This window comes from Hypanus sabinus, chromosome 17 (assembly GCF_030144855.1).
Source record: "Hypanus sabinus isolate sHypSab1 chromosome 17, sHypSab1.hap1, whole genome shotgun sequence".
NCBI lineage: Eukaryota > Metazoa > Chordata > Chondrichthyes > Myliobatiformes > Dasyatidae > Hypanus > Hypanus sabinus.
Genome location: NC_082722.1, coordinates 40,183,147 through 40,203,421, shown reverse-complemented (window position 1 = coordinate 40,203,421; position 20,275 = coordinate 40,183,147). Strand labels below are relative to the sequence as shown.

At 39.7% G+C, this 20,275-nt stretch overlaps 1 protein-coding gene across 2 annotated transcripts in view; it reads right to left on the bottom strand.

Annotated features, from left to right (window-relative positions):
• Positions 1–87: 87 nt before the first annotated feature.
• The window catches only part of LOC132406847 (plasmanylethanolamine desaturase 1-like), a 151,856-nt gene continuing 131,668 nt past the window's right edge, over positions 88–20,275 (bottom strand). The window contains exons 5-7 of one of the 2 annotated variants that reach the window (XM_059992903.1): positions 11,937–11,987; positions 11,032–11,244; positions 88–663 (exon numbers count right to left, since the gene is read on the bottom strand). In XM_059992903.1, coding sequence (XP_059848886.1) covers positions 542–663; positions 11,032–11,244; positions 11,937–11,987 — 386 coding nt within the window. In that variant the 3' untranslated portion in view covers positions 88–541. The remainder of the gene's footprint in view (positions 664–11,031; positions 11,245–11,936; positions 11,988–20,275) is intronic. The other variant, XM_059992904.1, reaches the window with a different exon arrangement.

Below are 20,275 nucleotides of genomic sequence, written 5' to 3'. Positions count from 1 at the left end.
AAGTTTCTCTGACTTGGTTCTATATTATGATGTGTTATCTCAATGCAGAGCGCTAGAGCACAAAAACAAACTTACATTTTACACAACTCCAGTATAAAACTCAAATAATATTTTATATTAAATCCTGTACAGGATCATTCCATTTACGAGGATTATAATCAATTTTAAAGTGCTTAAGGCTGATAAGGGTACAGTCATTTTTGAGATTATTTTAAAATTCGCACTCTTTCTATTTGCTGTCCGCGTTGCTGGTGCTACTTCTAATCATATACTAGGTACAAAATAACATATGAATAATCAACATCTTCTGCATAATAGTAGAATGGTGAACAAAGGATGATTGTTAAAATTATGTTTGGACCTACATAAGCAACTTGCTAGAATGGCAAATAAAAAGTTGTTCAAGCATATATCACATTATGTAACAATGTAAGTTTTTAAGTGCTGGACGAGGGTAGGAGAATTAATTATATGTGTCTTCATTTCTTAAGCATGGCCGTGTCTCCTCAGTTTTCCACGTCATTAGTCTGTTTATAGTCTTTTATTCCACCTTGTGAGCCCACTTCATATCATCAGTCCTTGGTTTGTGCCCAGTGATATGTGTTATGAGATACTCAAAGTTCCGCCAAAATCCAATCTTTTCGAGAGGGTAGTTCAGCCATCCTGAGTACAACAAAGAAGATTCACATCAATTAGAGTGCACGCCACAAAACAAATCTCAAACATTTTAATCTTCCGTGCAACAAAATTTCAGAATCATTGTCAAAGGTAGTTCACTTCCAGAATATAAATTCCTTTATCAATCATCATACTACTAATGGGAAATTTTCTAATTTAGTTTTTCAAATCTTGATCCTATTTGCAACTTGCCTCATTAACATATGTGAGGAGAGTTTTCAAAGCATCAAAAGCACTGACTGAGAGCCTGTTAAATTAAAGAACTGCAATAGCTTTAATGATTAAATACTGCTATTCACTTGCAAGACAACAAATCTTCAGTGAAAGACTGAGGGGGGAGAAAAGAGCAGCCGCTAAGAAAATGGTCTGCCTCCAGCCATTAAAAGGTTATTAAAGAAATCAAGGTAAAATAATCATTCTATGATTGCTCACAAGATCCAAGCAAGCAGGCAGAAATGTTACATGATTTGAGTGCACACCAAGCCAAAATGCAATGATCTATTAGATCAGTAAAGCAAAATAATGCATCATAACTTCATGTTTATTAAGTTCTCCTGGAAATAGAAAAAATAAACAGGGAATGCAGCAGACGCGGGAAATCTTGAGCAACACACACAAAATGCTGGCGTATTCATGAAAGGTCCTGATGGAGTGTCTTGTCCTGAAACGTCAACTGTTTATTCCCATCCATAGATGTTGCCTGACTTACTGAGTTCCTCCAGCATTTGTGTGTGAAAAAGAAAGAAGTTATATTAAGCATATTGAACTATGGTTGGACCACACCAATATCACAGAGAACAACTCTGGTCTGCAACTACTGGTACAAGATTAATATAAAGGTACTGGAAAGAGTACAAAAGGCTTACAAGAACATCAAGAATTAGTGATTATACCTTTCAGAAAAAATCGACAGGCTAGAATTCTTTGAACTACCTACAAAGATTAAACAAGACCTGAAAAGATCTTCAAAATGACGAGTGGTTTGATCTGGCAGATACTGAGATGATATTTACACTTCTGGGTGAGACTAGAAAAAGAAGCTTTAAAGATAAAAGGGAGACTTTAAATATAAAATAGCCACTAGTAAATCCAAGATAAAGGTTTTTTTTTTGCCAAGGGAGTGATGGAACTTTGAAACTTTCCCCCACAAAGAGAATGGCAGCCTAGGTGAGCACACTGGAAACAAATCAAAATAGACAATAATACTGCTGTGATTGCATAATCAGAGTGGGAAAAGGCTTATGTAGGGCACTACAGCCAATGTGTTATTTGGCAGAGCAAAGGGCCTTTTTACTGCTGTAAGATGTAGCAGTTACTCCTGAGGCAAGAGCTTAAGATTTATTGTATCCACTGACAGTTCAATCCGATTTGCAGAAATTGTCTTGAACAAATCCACAGGAAAGTTTATCTACCATTGTGGATCGGCAATAAATCTACTGGGGGAGAATCTCATGCCATAGATTACCAACAGGTAAATGAATAGAGGGACAGTTCTTGGGCTGAGCCCAAGTTTCTCATCCACATCATATCTAAATAGTAATGAATTTGATCTGTTGGCATGGGGATTATTATTATGATTTCCAGCTAAACCATCAAACTCAGCCAGTGATTGGAAGTGTCCAACAACCTGCCCGCATAAGAGCTGAAGTGATTGGGTTACACTGACAGCCACCTGCCTACACTATTTGTCTCACAGCCTTGGAGGTAACATTGTGTGTTGCCAGGGGAAGAGACAAAACAGAACCCTTGAGAACTGTAGCAGCCCTTTTCTGCCACTCGCTTACAGTGAGTGCAGTCTTGATTCCTCCTGCGGTTGAACCAGACAACAATCAGGGATGGCTGGTTTTGATCTACAGGAGCAAATTCCGCACAAACGCTGTCAGGAAAAGACAGTTAGGAAAGTACTAAACTGTGGCTTGTGCATTCTGCCAGCAGTGCAGATCTTTGCTCAACTGACAAAAAATGTGCCTTGTGAGTCTATGCATTTCAAAAACCTGCTGCTGACCAAAGTCTACCAGCCTTGGATTACTTGGCAGATCAACAACTCACTGTCCTGGCCTGATCTTCAGCTTCCTCTGAGCACAAGTGAGTATGACAAGGAAAACATGTTGACTACAACTACCGTGTAGACTAAAGCCACCTTGTAAAGACTTTAGGAAACAGAGAAGAACCAGAAAGGCTACTTTACTGAAAAGTCTACCTCCTGAAAATGAACTTTTGTTTGGGTAAAGCATATTTTAAACACAAATGCAAATTGATCCAGTCAACAACAGCCACTCAATTAATATGTACAATCAAACATTCCCTCCATTCTCATTAAGCAGAAAAATTCTTAATGTTTTATTTTATCTCTCCCAAACAATAAGAATATGTTTGCAAAGGTCTGTATAAACCTTCAAAGAGGTACTTAAAGTTGTAAAGAAGCATCACTCTAACAGGACTACAGAATGGTTTAAATTTAATAACAAATAATTATGAGTTTTGAGTTTTACAGCCTGGAAACAGCTCCTTCAGTCCATGTCAGACATCAAGCATACATTTACAACAATCTTGCAACTTATTCTCTCATGCTCCTATCAATTCTGCCCCCATCCACAGATTCTGCCACTCACCCAACACTAGGGGCAATTGGAAATTTACAGAGCCCAATTAACCTACCAACCTTCCCATCTTTGGCATAACACCATAAAATATAGGAGCAGAATTAGGTCATTTGGCCCATTGAGTCTGCTCCGCCATTTCATCATGGCTGATCCAATTTTCCTCACAGCCTCAGTCTGCTGCCCTCTCCTTGTATCCCTTCATGCCCTGACCAATTCACCTCTGTTTTAAATATACATAAAGATCTGGCTGCCACAGCTGCCTGTGGCAAAGAGTTCCACAGATTCTCCACTCTCCGGAAAAAGAATTTCCTCATCTCTGTTCTAAAAGGACGCCCTTCTATTTATTTTGAGGCTATGTCCTCTGCTTTTAGACTCTCCCACCATTGAAAACATCCCTTCCACATCCACTCTATCAAAGCCATTCACCATTCGATAAGTTTCAATTACATCACCACTTATCCTTTTTAATTATAGTGAATGCAGGCTCTGAGCCATCAAACACTCTTCATTAAACCAAGCCATTTAATCCTGGAAATGTTTTTGTGAATCTCTATTAAAACCTCTCCAGGTTCAGCACATCCTTTCTATGATAAGGGGCCCAAAGCTGCTCTCAATGCTCGAAGTGAGGCCTCACCAGTGCTTTATAAAGTCTCAACATAACATCTTTGCTTTTATATTCTAGTCCTCTTGAAATGAATGCTAACATCACATTTGACTTCCTCACCACTGGCTCAACTGGCAAATTAACCTTCAGGGAATCCTGCACAAGGGCTCCTAAGTCCCTTTGCAACTCTCCCTTGTATTTTCTCTCCATTTAGTAAATCATGGGAGGAAACCAGAATATTTGATGGAAATGCATGCAGAGAGAGCATGCAAACTCCACACAGACATCGCCAGGAGTCAGGATTGAACTTGGATTATTGGATCTGTGAGGCAGTGCCTCTCTCAATACACCACTGTGCTGCACTCTACATTCATTCAGAATTTTCACCATGGTACTGTTTTTTCCTTTTCTGTGATCAAATGTATCCTCTTGAGAGCAGTACAACTGGTGGAGTATGGATTTCATTAAGCAATGACAATAGAGTGATCACATGACTGGCCATGTGAGGCATCAACACAAATTCACTCTCGTCAGATCCTTACGCAGGGAGTCAGTCTATCCAGCTGGCCGGCAAAATACCATATTCCACCCAACACTGCCTCGGCCCCAGCCTGCCCTGCTTAAAGATCGAGGCAGTCTTTTACGTGGCACTAAAGTTATCAAATATTCAAAATTATTCAGGTTATATTTTAAAGATAGTTAAATTAATTTAATAATATTAAAGTAATCTCAAATAATTCCTAATCCCCAATAAAACAAAGGCCCCACCCACCTCAAAAATTATTTTTCCCCTCTGCTGTGGGCAGAAAATACAAAAGGCTAAAAGTGCATACCACCAGGCCGAAGGGCTGCTTTGTTTTCAGTCTTGAGTGGACCCTTTGTATGATCAAATGGACTCTCGAGTTCACAAACTGCCTCATTATAATCTTGCACTTATTGTTCTCCTGCACTTCACTGTTCAGTACCTTTGTAATCTATTCTGCGTTGTTAGCTTTACCTTGTTCTACCTCACTGCATTGCGTGATGGTCTCATCTGTCTGAACAGGGTGGATGACCCGCTTTTGCTACCTACCCGTGACAATGACAAACCAATCCCAATACTGAGACATTTCAACCCGGAGCAGAAGCCAAGCGGTGATCCTAGCTTGTGATAGGGAATCTCTGGAAGATAGAAGTTGCTCTGTGGAATCCACATGGAGAAAACAAACATTGTCAAGTTTTCTAATTTCTTTGTGAGTTCAGAGCTTCCACGTTTGACAGTGCATGCCTAGACTTCCCTAACCTGCTTCAGTTAAACTGGTAAAATTCTATTCTGAGCTGCTGCAACATATCGATGAGGTTCGGGTCTTTAATGCCAAGAGCTAGACAAGGTACGATAAACAAATTGATTTACTGCAACTTTGTTAATTTGCTTATTTGGCTCCTAAAAATGCTCAGTATGTTACAATCTATCCAAATCTTGAAAACAGCTGATTTAATCCCAGATTGAAGCTGATTTGAATCTGATGAACAACCTCAAAAGGACAGGACAGACCGACTAACCTTGTCGGTATATGGCTTTGAAATCCTACTGCAACCGTGGAAGAAATAAGACTCAACATGCACTAGTTCAATTCAAATGGCTGAATTTCATAGGAATGCAGTGTACATTGTTAAAACTTTTACCACATCCCCGATGCCCACCCCGAATACTGAACACTAAGAAGCACGAGAGCTTGAGCTTTATGCGACACCTACAGAAAGCTGAGAGGAGTATAGAAACAGCAGGAACAAAACTACAAAAAGAATTATGGAGGCAAAGGAAATGCATTAAAAAAGCATCAGGAAACAAAATTAAGGGAAAATCAATGATATTTTATAAACATAAAGCATAACAACAAAGAAATAAAAAATTATTACTAGGGACAAAAAGATAATTGGGGTGCCAATGTAGCGTAGTGGTTAGTGCTGCACTATTACATCTCAGGGCGTTGGAGGTCAGAGTTCAATCCCAGCATGCTCTATAATGATTTTGTACGTCCTCCGCATGGAATGAGTGGATTTCCTCCAGGCGCTCTGGTTTCCTCCCACAGTCCAAAGATGTACTGGTGAGTAGGTTAATTGGTCATTGTAAATTGTCCTGTGATTATGCTAGGATTACGCTAGGTTGCTGGTGAAGCGACTATAAAGGCTGGAAGGGCCTGTTCTGCACTGTATCGCTAAATAAAAATAAATAAATAATGTTTTATCGGAGCTTAACAAAAAGACAGGTGAAATGTACATCATCTAATGGTCTTCACAAAGGAGTTAAGAAAAAAAAAACAATGTTATTGAGTATAATAACCAGGAAGTGTTTTAGCATTTTAAAATCTCCAAGCCTGATAAAATATTTCCCAAACTACAACAAGGAATTATCTGGGCTTGCAGTGTGGCATTAAAGGACTAAAAATACAAATATGTTTTTGACTTCTGAATAAGGTAGTAAAATGAGTCTTTGAGGATAAAACTTTTAGTGTAACAAAGAGTTTGGCAAAGTTGCTCAAGGCAAACTGACAAATGAAAGATCCGAGTGAAAGTGAGAAGGTGGTGAGTGTGTGTGTATAAAATGAGATTTTTCAAAGACTGGAATGTAGTAGGTCCTTTGCTTTCTGTGATGTGTCCTAATGCTTTACACTAATATGTAGCAGCTGTAATTAAGAAGGTATGCTGATGTTACAGAAATGATCCACCTTACTAATGAGGAAGAAAGTTGTAGACTATTAAAGGATTAATGGATGGAGCAGCTGGGCAGGAAAATGGAATTAAATTCAGAAGAGTCAGGTAATGCATTTGTAAAGGGCAAATATAAGGGACAAATGTCAGTATACTGAACCATGCTGAGGAACAATGAGCATCAACTGTTCTCTGACTGAATCAGGACAGCAGATATGATGGTATATCAAAGTAAGGAGTCATTCCAAACCTGCACCAGTACAGGCACAGCCCACAGCTCTGCCGTCACATCATAGGACATCTGTGACAACACTTAAAACAGCACAGGGGACCTGCAGCTGCCCTTTGAACATCATGTTTCCTGCCATTCAGGGTCCTAAACTCTCTTCCTGTACTTCCTGCTCACAATGAGGTCTTCTCTACCCTGGGAGACCAAATGCAAAGTAGGGATCCACAAGCTAGATCCTAACCTTCGAGTTTTCTGTCACTTTAAAATCTCTTCTCAGTCCCCAGCCTATTACATTCTTCTGTTGAAGCTTAAAATGAAAGATTGCAGCCTTTCTACACTGACTATTACAATTTCAGACAACGAACACCGCCATCATTTTCTGTATTTATTTCAGATTTTCTCATTTGTAATTTCAGATGAGATTTGATGGATTTGATCATGAACGATATAAATAAGGCAAATGCAAGCAGGCTTTTCCCACTGAAGTTGCGGAAGACTAGAACTAGAGGTCATAGGTTAAGGGTAGAAGGTGAAACATTTAAGGAGAATCTGAGGGGTATCTTCTTCACTCAGAAGGTGGTGAGTGCTGCCGGCAGAAGTGATGGGTGTGGGTTCAGTTTCAGGATTTAAGAGAAATTTGGATAAGTACGTGGAGGGGAGGGTTATGGAGGGCTGTGATCCAGGTGCAGATCAGGCAAAGTAATACTTTGGCATGTCCAGATTGACCCAAGAGCCTGTTACTGTGTTGTAGAGCTCTATGACTCGACAGTGATTCGCCTGTTTCCATCCACACTTCGTCACCACCAGTCCTTTATTTCTTTACCTGTCTCATCTACATGCTCCACCTCCGTGCAGTTTCCTTGCCTTCCAATCACAACGTTCCTTTCTCCCTTTTTGCTTATTCTTACCTTCAAAATCTTTACTTCTAACTTTTCCTAATTCTGAAAGAAAAATCATTGGACTGGATCAATAAGGGACCTCTCACTTCCTTAACTGCTGGTCCTCTCCACTTCAGTCACCACTGCTCCACACTCAGATTGCAGGTTCAAGTGCGGGGAGGGGGTTAAATGGACCCTTGTACTTTTACATCACACTGCCATCTCTCTGGATTCACTCAGTCTGCAAGAGATGTCTTTGTGAATAGGATTGAGTGCGATCCCCTTGGGCCTGGTATAGAGGGGTCACAAATCTTCTGTAAGTCTGGGCACCACAGAGCTGGATGTCAGGGTAGAGCTTGGGTCAGAAATTATGAACATGATTATGTTGAATCCTCCTAATTTAAATGAAGTGAGACGTCTTCCTGCACTGAAAGAGCTCGAAAGAATCACAAGCTAACAACCACCTATCAATCAGATCTCAGCAGGGTCATGATATCAGCACACAAGGGAATTGTGGCTACAAGAAACATAGAACAGGAGATGAGGTTTAGAATAGATCAGCCAAGATCATACAGAATGCTGGGGCAAGCCTGAGAGGTCGAATGATTTACCCCTTATGTTTGTACATCAGTGCATATATCAATTGTACATAAACTTCCAAAGATCTCAAACTCACAAATCATACAAAAAACACACTACTTTTTTTTTAGACTATTTGGCTTCAATTGACATATCAAAGCAGATTTCCAAATATTAGAAAAGTACCAAAATCTGTAAAGATATGATGTTCCTCAGTGGGATCATTAGATCAGATTCTCCCAGGTAATAAATTGTACAGCATCAGAATTTAGTTCCCATTTTAAGAGTCTAAATACACCACGTCACTTTTCCAAACAATGCCGTGTCCACAGATGTTATCTGAGCTATAGAGTTCTTCCAGATGTTAGTTTTATGTGGAGTACAGGCACAGCCACAATCCCATATTATGTCAATTTTAGTTTTCAGCAGAAAAGCAAAAAAAAAAAAATTAAATAATATCATCTCTAAAAGATGAATTAGTCTCTTTGTCGTTAGAATTAGAATTTGTTGTTCAGGTTGTCAGTTTTTAGGAATCTTTCTCTCTGCCTTCTAAATTTGCTCACTGGGCTTCAGAAGTTCCATATTAGTTTCCAAGCCGGGGAGAGGACAAACAAATACCTGGCTGTAACGGATTTTGGGCCTTTAAAATGGGTAGATTTGTACAATTCTCCAAAAACATCTGAGGTACACCAGAATGGCAAAAAAGCCTAAATCAATATTGAACTCTGAATATTACAGTGTACAAATGCAGCACGGTACAGTTCTTTCATACAGCCTGACAAATTCTATCAATTTGGAACATGAATTATACATTAAATTTACATGAAAAATAAACTAAAATATGGCAGAAATAAAGCCAGTGTGGTCAAGCAGAGTAAATATTGTAATGTGAGAGTAGTTTGTCTGGTCTTGAGAATATCAGGGTTGATGGGGTGAAAAAGCAAGTTTCAGAGAAATGGATATTACAAAGCATGAAGAATAACAGGACGACAGAACAGACACCACAACCGTATTCATGGCAATAGTTTCACTGTGGTATACATCTAAAGGGGCTCCTAGCAGAGACCACTGATGTTCTGGTGCCTGATTGTTAAGTATGACAGCAAAGAAATCTTGTTTATTGAAGGATGCAATCTGAAACATCTATCTATACATCTTGTCATGTACCCAACATGTTCACCTCATCACTGCATGAATAACTTCGAAAAACACGGTTGCATTTCTCAATGAGAAAACACCCAAATGTTATCATTTAACTGCAATCAATTATTTAACAATTGAGAATGAATGTGCTAAAACAGGAAAGATGCAGCTTTACTGATCAAGGTTGCATTTCTGCTATCGTACTAGAATAATAAGTAACCTACTGGCACTTGCATTTTTGGTGTATTGTGGAATATTATGATCCAATTTTGAAGCAGGCTTTCATGATAACCATAACACAAATGAAAGTGAACAAAAGACATGAAAGCATGTCCGTTTTAACAAATGATTTTTTTTTGAAACACTGTAACTAAGAAACAGTTTTACAAGGCTACCTCGAGCCTCTGATTGATCCCTGTGCAGCCAATTTTTCTTGTTTTCTACTGGTTCTGTTTTATTCGAGTCTATTTGTTACTACTGACAGTAGGCTATTAATAATTCAACGTGGAGAGCGTTGCTTACTGAGAACTGAGAACATATCATTCCTGAGAGAGATGAGGGCTGTTAGGCCATATTCTCCCTTGAAACAGATGCTCTCCCATGTGGATTGTTCATAAATACACTCATCGTTGGTGTCCTACAAAACAACTCATCATTTTTTCCGATGGCTGTTAGTGAGCTTGGTTTCCTCAACAATTTGGAAGTTGGAGTTGGATGCTTCTGGATGTGAAATATGGGCCTGGTCTTCATTAAAGAACTATAATCACAAATAGGAAACATACAATTAAAGTTCCAAATGCCCTTGATCTGAGATGTTTAGTTATGACCATTGTCACATTCTTGTCCGCTTGCACCATGCTCCTGGAAGAACTTGCCCTTTGTAGCAGAATGGGATAACCCCTTTCCTTCACTATTGCTTGAAACAAGTCCTCTAGATAACCCAAGAGTTGTAGTTAGTCCTTGCCTTCTCTGAAACAAAAGAACATTTAGTAACAGCTCCACTCAGCTTGGAAAATGAAAGATGGGCTCATACAGGCGGATGGAAAGTAATCAATTCTTGTCCAAACATTCTATAGCAGGTAGGAACTAGGCAGCATAATCACTCACTTTTCAGAAGTAAATAGTACTACTCCAGTTGTAAGCCTTTAGGCTAGCAAGAGTTGGTCAAGAATTTCAATAGCAAATGATAAATGTTTCACGAGCACCTAAATTCAGCCACCAATATTTCACCGTCAGACATGAAAACAAAACCCGAAAGTATATAGGCAGCTCTTGATGACTCTTTAGAGTGGAATAAGGGCTGATTCTGCTTTTGCAACTACAGTAGCAGGAATAAAATACCATGAATAAATTTTCTAATCCATCCTGCAGGTCTCATATCAATATCATTGTTTAACACAGTAAGCATTTACATTAGCAAAATTGTTTGACTTTTGGGTGAGATTAAATTTACAGATTAATGCTCCACTGCTAAAATATTCATAAGCAAATTACTAAACAATAAATGTATTGTAAACAAGACTTGCTGTTTCAATTTAATTGTGATGGTTCGAGAATAATGTTAACTGTACAGTCTTTCACCTCTATTCCAGGTATATTAAGTAACATTTTCAACCCTGTTCTTACCTGTGGTAATGCAGAAGTAAGTCTCATGAGGGGAAACGTGATGGATCCGATGATGCTTTCTAGGCAGGATGATATGGAGGTCCTGCAGGATGCTGACCCAGCGAGGCAAACCAAAGTACGAGTGAGACCATTTATGAATTTGATTGGTCATTGTCACAAATACACTTAAACAGAATAAATAACAGTCCCAGGGATAGGCTTCATACACAACATCTGTAAAAGAAAACAAAACAAAAGCCATTTGTATTCACTGAAATATTTACTAATACAAGTTAATTTCCTTATAGCTAATAATTGTGAGGAAAGCAATTATTAATGTAATTCTGTGAACACTCATCAATTGGACATGCTTTCCAAATCTAACTGCAGTGATGATCCATGGATACTGGAGTGAGAAATGTAAATCACAAGCCAGTAAGTCATTATAATAACAAAAGTAAATGAATCCAAATGACAATTTCTAACTTTTTTAGTACTTCCTGCTTAGGTTGTGTAATCAGATCAGAATTAAACTTCATACATTGCTCAGTCAGAGAATAAGGCGGCCTGTTATAATTAAACAAAAGATTGGAGTGGATATAATTAAGATGGACTGTGCAAAAATTCCACAGTGGTGAATCAAGACTACGGATCTACGTTATAATGAGATATATTGCCACACTCTACCTTGAAAGAGACAGTGAATTTAACAATTTATACAATTTACTCCTTGTTCTCAAAGTAAGGATTTCTGATCCCCCAAAAAATTTGTAAGTTTTATATCAACCATTCATGAGCCTGAATTAAATATTCCATGAATTTTGTATTTAGTTTAGGAACAGAAAAAAAAATTGCGATTTAAACACAAGTTTCAGTCCACTTTATTGTAATCTCAAAACACAAGGTTGTAGAACGCTGTGCTTTACCAGAAGTGATGAATTCCTTTCCTGGCAACAGCACTTCCCCTGTCGGATGGTCTGCACGAGGAGAAAAAAAAGAGGTTGCTGACCTGCACAGTGTTTTGGGATGAAAGCAAAAGGCCCACTTTATCAATGCTTTATATGGTTAACCTACTGAATACCTCACGTCCTCTGCAGCCTTCAACAGTCCCAAATGCTTTTTAGTCAGGCAACAGATGGAAAAAGAGACTCTGCAATTTTCGAACATTTGAAATCAAAATACTGAGCTTTTAAATCCCACAGAAATGTGCAACTCTGAGAATAAACCATAAAAACTCTTATGCATTGCGAATAGAATAAAATCAAAATCTTTCCCACAACTGTCACAACCACAGCAAATTCCTAATACAGGTTGAGTACCCCTTATCCGAATTGCTTGGGGCCAGAAGTGTGGCAGATTTTCTTTGGAGTTTGCAATATATAATGAGATAGCTTGGGATCACCATAATTTCTGACTCTGAATTTATATGCTACTGGCAAGCAGTCTTTGTTTTACACTTGTTCATCACACATGTACCGATGCAGCTGTTCAGAGTGTCAGATTTTCATCAGTGACGATCTCAGCAAACCCATCAATGAATTTCTCCACTCCTTCGCGATTAGCAGACACTCTATCACCACATCGTCCATTTGTTCATCGTGTGCTGTGTCATATGACATATGTGATCACGGTCTTTCCATGACCACGATTGCTCCCGGCAAATTCTTCTACAGAAGTGGCTTGTCACTGCCGCCTTCTGGGCAGCGTCGTTACAAGATGGGTGACCCCAGTCATTATCAAGACTCTTCAAAGATTGTCTGCCTGGCGTCGGTACTCGCATAACCAGGACTTGTCATATACACCAGCTGTTCAAATGACCATCCAAAACCTGCTCCCATGGCTTCACATGACCCTGATCAGGGGTAGGGGGAAGCTGACCTGCAGGCTAGCGGAGGGAAGGAGCACCTGATACCTCCTTTGTAGAGATGTACCTTCACCCCACCAACCATTGTCAACATAAATCTTTAAAAGTTTAATGCTGTGCCTTTTCTTAAATTTCTGCAACCAGCCGACTGAACATTCACTATCATCTTCAATTTTCAGCTCATCATGATAGATCTTTGCTTGTTTCATGACCAGCACACCAGCACGTGTTCACTTCATCGCTGATGAATCCACTCTTTCAACACATGATCTAAATCTTCAGTTCCCACTTTTTGCCATGTTTTTCCGTTTTACATCAACTTCTATTCATCACACGTGAAGTCACTTCTCAGAACTGTCTGTGATGTGCAAAGACCTGCTTATCGCCTGGGAACCTTCCCAGCATCTTGAGGGATTTTCCATTTGTGATGTCATGTCAGGGCTCAAAAACAATTTTGGATTTCAGAGGTTTTCTGATTTTGGAATTTCGGGTAAGGGGTACGCGACCTGTACATGTAAATGTACAAGAAGAATAAAACTGATCCTTGATGCTACTTGATGGTGTGAATTGGATACATTGTGGTGTTTGCCCCTTAATAAAACATTTAAATATACAGTAGTTGCCATAAAGAGCAGTGGTTAAAACAGTGATGTCGCAGTCTTTGAAATTCTTCAATCTTCAAGGGCAGGGGAATCTTCACTGAGATTTTGACACTGCTTCAAATGTCAAACTATTTCATATCAATAGGGTGAGTTAACCAGTGCCTGGTTCTTACTCAATAGGATTGGATAAATCAAAACTTTTTGCCACCTGAGCAGGTAATAATAACTTAAAAGCATTATGTGACAGGTAATTGTGAAAGGATGAAAGCAAGCTCGAGATAAACCTATTATTATCACTGTGGACAAAGATACTGTTACACCAGAAAACTGTAATTACCACAAGATTATACTGACTTATTATTTGCTGATATGTTTTTTCCGTTTCCCAATTTTTGTTTCAGAATAACAATATTTTAAAATAAAGAAACCATTCCATTAATTCGAACTGATAGGAATTAGACATGCATTATAATAGCTCTGAAGAACGATCAATAAAATCACTCCAATCCATTAAATAAGTTTGAATGAGTCTCCACGCAATGACTAGAGAGTAACTGCAGAATGGGAAGCTCAGAGTAGACCAAGAACACAGAAAATCACAAACATGGCAGAAGCGACTTTCTGAAATTTATCAGACTCAGTTATGAAATAGGAAGCTAATTTGTATATTTTGCAATAATCCCCAAATACTCTCAATTTTCAGAAATTTCCTAACTCAGTTGTCATACATTAACTACTCTTGGAACAAAAGGTATAGTGAATAGGTTACTATAAACTTAATAGCTGTAATCACATTATAAATTTATAAACTTCATGTTTATATTGACAAGAACCAATTCTGTAAAATGGGCCTTCAAAAGCAGACAGCAAATCAAATTACTTTGCTTAATGCCATACGCTCTTCATATTAAGTGCTTCCTAGTCAATAATCTTGGGAATCATCATTTTGTGTTGATAAATGACTGGTGAAAGCACTACATTAAGTAAAGTCCTTTAACAAAATGAATAATTAATAGAAAAGTTCTTAAACTTTGAAATTTACGGTTGTTTTCAGAACATGACATATTATCATATCACCACTAGATGGTGGTATAAAAGAGTAAGTTGCTCTTTGCAACTTGGCTTGAGTAAACTCACTGAAATATATTATATACAAGTATCTAGTTAAAGAGGTGATAATTAAATACGAAAGAATTCCAAACAACATAAACTGAAGCTTGCAACTTCTTTCCTGCTAAACTAAAAACTAAATGTTGTAAGTTTTCAACAAGTCAGTTAGCATTTGCAAAGTGGAATCTTATTTCAAGTCTATAAGCCTTCACCACAAACTGTCTTAGTAAACATATCTATCAAATTTGACAAAATATTACATACAGCACATCAAAAAGGACCTTTACAATTTAACAATTTAAAAAACTTGACAGAAAGACTGTTCAAACTAATAATATTTTCAGCACACCAGTAAATATTACACCCAGAGGTTGAGGCAAGTCATTGCAGGACATCCATTTAAAGACTTCACCCTGTAGTCAAGGTGGCTTGAACACTTATTGGTTAGAGGGTGACTTAAAGCAGCTACTGAACACTTCTAAGAGCAAGCAAGTTACTCTTCCCTACGTTAGTCCATGCAAGAGACAAACAACATCCTTGTAATTTTATTTTTTGTACTCTTTCACTGTGCTTGGTGAGTGGCCACTCTAAGTCACTGGTGTCCTTCTGGTGAGGGAACTCCCAGAGGGCTGTGGTGTAGACAGTTCCAGGACTTGCACGGGGAAACATGGCCTCAGCATCAACCCTGACAAGCCTCCTCAGAATTTTATACATTTCCAATAGGATTATCTCTCATTCCCCGAATCACCAGCCTGTACACCCAAACTGTGCAATCACTCCTCATAAAAAAAAACCCTTCATCACCCGAGCTTCAAGATTTCTGTCCCTTTAGCTCTAGATTCCAGTCCAGTCTCCTTACTCAACGATAGTTCCTTACACCATTCCAACAAAGCATAATAAAAGCTTGAATGAGCTGGAACTTCACCAGATTCTAGAATTAAAAACCTTTAATCAATCAACATATTCAGATTACGGCTCCAGACCTTCAGTATTCATTTCACATTCCTCTGGTCGATTCAAATATCCTTCAAGTAGAATTCCTGCAGACTGATGTCTTCCTCCTAACTTCTTTCACTTCGTGCTGACACGCCATCACTTGTCATTTGCTCTCTGTCTTTCAATCCCTGGCTCTCCCCTTTGTTCTTCTGTCCCAGCTTTCTCCAAATCTTACAATTCGGTTTATTCCTATTTCATCCCAGATCTGACAAAACATCAGCATTCGAAATGTTCACCCTCTGAATAAGCTGTCTAACTGGCTGTGTTCTCAGCATTTCCTGATTTTTATGTCAGCCTTCTGGTACCACAGTGTTGTGTTTGAACACCAAGGTTGAAAGGTTAAATCTGAGCACGTGGTTGGGAAGGAGATGGGGCAGTTGGCTTCGGCACCCGTGTTGATTTTGGTCTTCACAAAGTTCACCTTGAGCAAACCAGGTCTCATAGAGGAATGAATGTCCGAAGAGTAGTTTGATAATACATCAGTAACAGAGGGCCTGTAAGAGATGGAGGGGTACAAGGCCTCAGTGCGTGTGTGGAACTGGACATCTGTGGTTGCTCTCACCAAGCAAATCAATGAGAAATCAAGTATTACTCCTGCGGGGCTCTGAAGTAACAGTGTGGGGACACGAGCAATTATAAGACATTCTTGGCTATAACTGGATTTGTAAGTATGAAAGCAGGAGAGGCCAGTCTATTAAGCTAGACAATAGAAGCAAGGACTGCACACAGACTGTGTACTCACAGTAGTGAAGGTTGCAGAGAAGGCAGCCTACATATAACCAGCTAAAAGCCACTGTATAGCAAGATCTCTGCACAATTAGGAGGCCTGCAGCATGCTAACTATACCAATCTCACAAGTAGCTATATTATTGCTTCAGAGCAGAATGCATTGTGGCAGGCAAAGCCCTGTCTAAGAGCCGAGATCATCCCTGCAGTAGACAACTCAAACTGGGTACATCAGCATATTTTATCTCTTCCCCATGGCAAAAATCAGTCTTGTAATACATCTTCTCTAGCAGCTCACCTAAGGAAAATGAAGATTCAACCTCCAAGGCAAACAAGTTTGAGTGACAGACATCCCTTGGAATCAGAACATAGATTGGTGTGGTTTGCAGCTGAGCACCAAACCACTGGAGCCATCCTCCTTCTGAATTACTGCATTTTCTAATGAGCACCAAAGGATGCCTGATCCTAGTCAGGCAAGACTGTAGCAGCTTTTTCTTTATCTCTTCATTCCTTTACTGCCTGCCAGCTTGTGCCTCATCTCATGCTACGTCCCACTGACAGTTCATGTCACATCTGACTGTGTTACCTCAATCTCACTCCACCAATCAATACCAAGTTTGTCAAAGATGATCAGCTATTTTATCAGCGTGCTTGATTATTCCTGACACACATCCGCATCAGATAGCGCACCCACATGAGTTTTTCGCACATCCTTGTCAATAGTTTGGATTTACATCTTTCTCAGAGATTACCTCTGACTCTTTGTTTGTTCTTTTCAGTAGATAATCATACATTCAAGGGTTAATCTCATGCTGCCTGATTTTGATCTTTTTAGATATTTTTGAATATTACATGATTCCACTTCTCCAAGACGGTTGTGTTAATTACATTCTTGACCTTTCTCGCAATACCTTTTACTGTCAGCATTTGGTCATCAACTGCGTTCGTGCGAGACTGCAGCTGACTGCAAATTAAATACCTCCCACAACTCATTACCAAGAAAAATCACAAAACCTAAAACAAAAATTGATTTTACGTGCATAGTTCTGTACTATACCAAAGCACACCATTTTCTATTTACACAGAAAAAGAATCAATTTGCAAATGTTCTGTGCATAATTGAAAGGCGAATCTGTTCACAATATAACTATCCTGTTTACTTACAATCAGGAAACAAAGGAAAATGCAATAAAAATTGAGTGTATGTTTTCATAAGTTCACTTGTGGTCAAGTCTTAAATAATTTGATTAAGATGCCTATAAATGGAGCTGAGTTTTGATTTAATGATTTTTTTTCAATATTTGGACATCAGTTCGATCTGTAGATTATTGCAGATTCATAACTGCTCTTGACAAGGTCAAAGAGTCGTAAAGTCCTAGAGTACTACAGCACAGAAACATGTCCTTTGGCAAATTTAGTCCGTGTTAACCTGGTCTTCTGCCTAGTCCCATCTACCCGCACCCAAGACCATAGCCCTCCATATCCCTCTCATCCCTGTACCTATCCAAACTTCTCTTGTGTTACAACTGAACCCATATCTACTACTTTTGCCAGCAGTTCATTCCGCAATCGTACCACTCTCTGAAGTTCTCTCTCAGGGTAGTTCATCTTTCACTAGAAACCCGTGACCTCTAGCCCTAGTCTCACTCAACCTTCGGTGAAAAAGACTACATGCTTTCAGCCTACGTATACCCCTTATAATTTTATAATAACCTATAAGATTTTTCCTCATTCTCCTGTGCTCCAAAGAATTAAGTCCAAACCTATTCAGCTTTTCCCTGTAACTTAGAACCTCAAGTCCCAGCAACATCCTTATAAATGTTCTTTGCACTCTTTCATGGTGACTGGTGAGTGGCCACTCTAAACCACTGAGAGGTCCTGCTGGTGACGGAACTCCCAGAGGGCTGTGTTGCAGAGCAGGGGTCACCAACCTTTTTTTGCACCACGGACCAGTTTAATATTGACAATATTATTGCGGACTGGCCCATGGGGGAGGGTGTGGTTGGGGGTGTTAATCACAACTGGAATATAGGTGATAAGTCAACTATAAGTCACTTATAAGTGGCTAATACACTCAATTTCTTTTCTAAAAGGGTTTATCTGGCGAATTTAATATTAAACACACAGCGCATATTTTCCTTGTCTGAACATATAAAATCATTGCAACACACCAGTGAGAGGACACGTTAAGGGCCGGAGGTCCCCATACCGGGGCTGCAGCAGTCGCAGTCCAGAGAGAGCGGCCGACAAAAGTTTGGCTCGTGGGATGACTTTCAGTAGATCACAGCGAGGTAGCTGCTCTGCTACTTACGAAACCCTGAGCCCGAATTAGGTCGTCTGGGAATATTTTAGCACCGGGTTCCCCACGAACATTTGGTGTACTAAACAGGTTCAGAGGCCCATCTTTCCCCGCTCCAGGCCAGTAGCAACAACACTTCTCGCTGGCTGCGCAAGACGGCCGGTTACCCGAGGCCAACCAGTGATCCCTGGCGTGAGGGTATCACTGTGTTAAAGTGACTGATGACCTCGCGTGCATTCGGTACAACAGTGGGCATGACAGGGAATGAGGAAAGGTGCAGCTGACTCATATTGTTTCATATCGCCAAATCATATCGTCTCCTCGCGGCCTGGTAGCACACGCTTTGTGGCCTGGTGGTTGGGGACCACTGTTGTAGAGAGTTCCAGGATTTAGGAAAGGATACAGAAAAGATTCACAAGGACATTACCAGGACCAGAGGATCTGAGATATAATCTGTCAGCTTGCATTCCTTCCCCTGCCCCACCTTATTTTGGCTTCCATCCCCTTCCTTGCCAGTCCTGACAAAGTCACAGCCCAAAACATTGACTATTTATTCCCCTTAGATGCTGCCTAACTTGCTGAGTTCCTCCAGCATTTTGTATATGTTGCTGAATAAGCTGGGACTTTTATTTCCTGGAGCATAGGAGGCTGAAGGACGCCTTATAGGGATAAATGAAAGGCATAGGTAAGGTGAATGGTCTCAGTCTTTTTCTTTTCCTGGGTAGGCGAGTCTAAAACTACAGGGCATGGCTTTAAAGTGAAATGGAAAGGATTTAAAAGGGACCCGACAGTCAATTTTTTTCACCAATAGGGTGGTGAACATACCAGAGAAGCTTCCAAGGGAAGCTATAGAGGCAGGTAGGAAAGATTGAGTGGGTTATGGGTTAAATGCAGGAAATAAGACTGCTCAGGTGGACAATTTAGTCAGCACTGACAGGATAAGTCCTGGTGAAGAGTCTCGGCCTGAAATGTGACTCTTTATTGCTTTCCATACCTGCTGAGTTTCTCCAGCTTTCTGTATGTGTTAGGTTGGCCAAGGGACCTGTTTCTATTCTGCATAATTCTATGACTCTGCTTGGGCATGGCAATGATGAAGTGCAATCAATGTTTTACCAAGTCAGGGTAGCATTGACCTGCAGGGAGGGGACAGGTTGTGGTTTCCCAGGTGCCACCAGTTCTGAGAAATGCTGTTACGGATCAGACAGGTAATTCAGTACATCTTGTAGATGGTACACAATTCACAAGCCTTTCATCCTTTTAGTCCGCAGTCAATCTCTAACTGGTCCCATTCACTCAGTGACCAGCTAACTCTGTTTACAGTTTCTATCCTGGTCACCCTGCTTTAGCCCATACTCAACCTCTCAGCCACTGTATAAGCTCCTAAATTGCAGACAGTGGAGAAACGTTCAGCATCAGGCGCTGGGGATACACAGCTTCTGGCTCACTATTGTATTTATGTGGCTGGTCTTGTTGAATTGCTGGGTAGTGTCATCCTCCAGGGTGGTGATGCTTTGGCCAAGCTAAATAAGATCGTCAGTGATTTAATCACAGGAGCAGCAGCTAAGCTGAGCAGCTCTTCTTAGATGCCAGCTTCTAATATAATAATCAAAACAAATCATAAACTGCAACTTCTTTATAAAGTTAACAGATTGTTGTACAATAAAAATA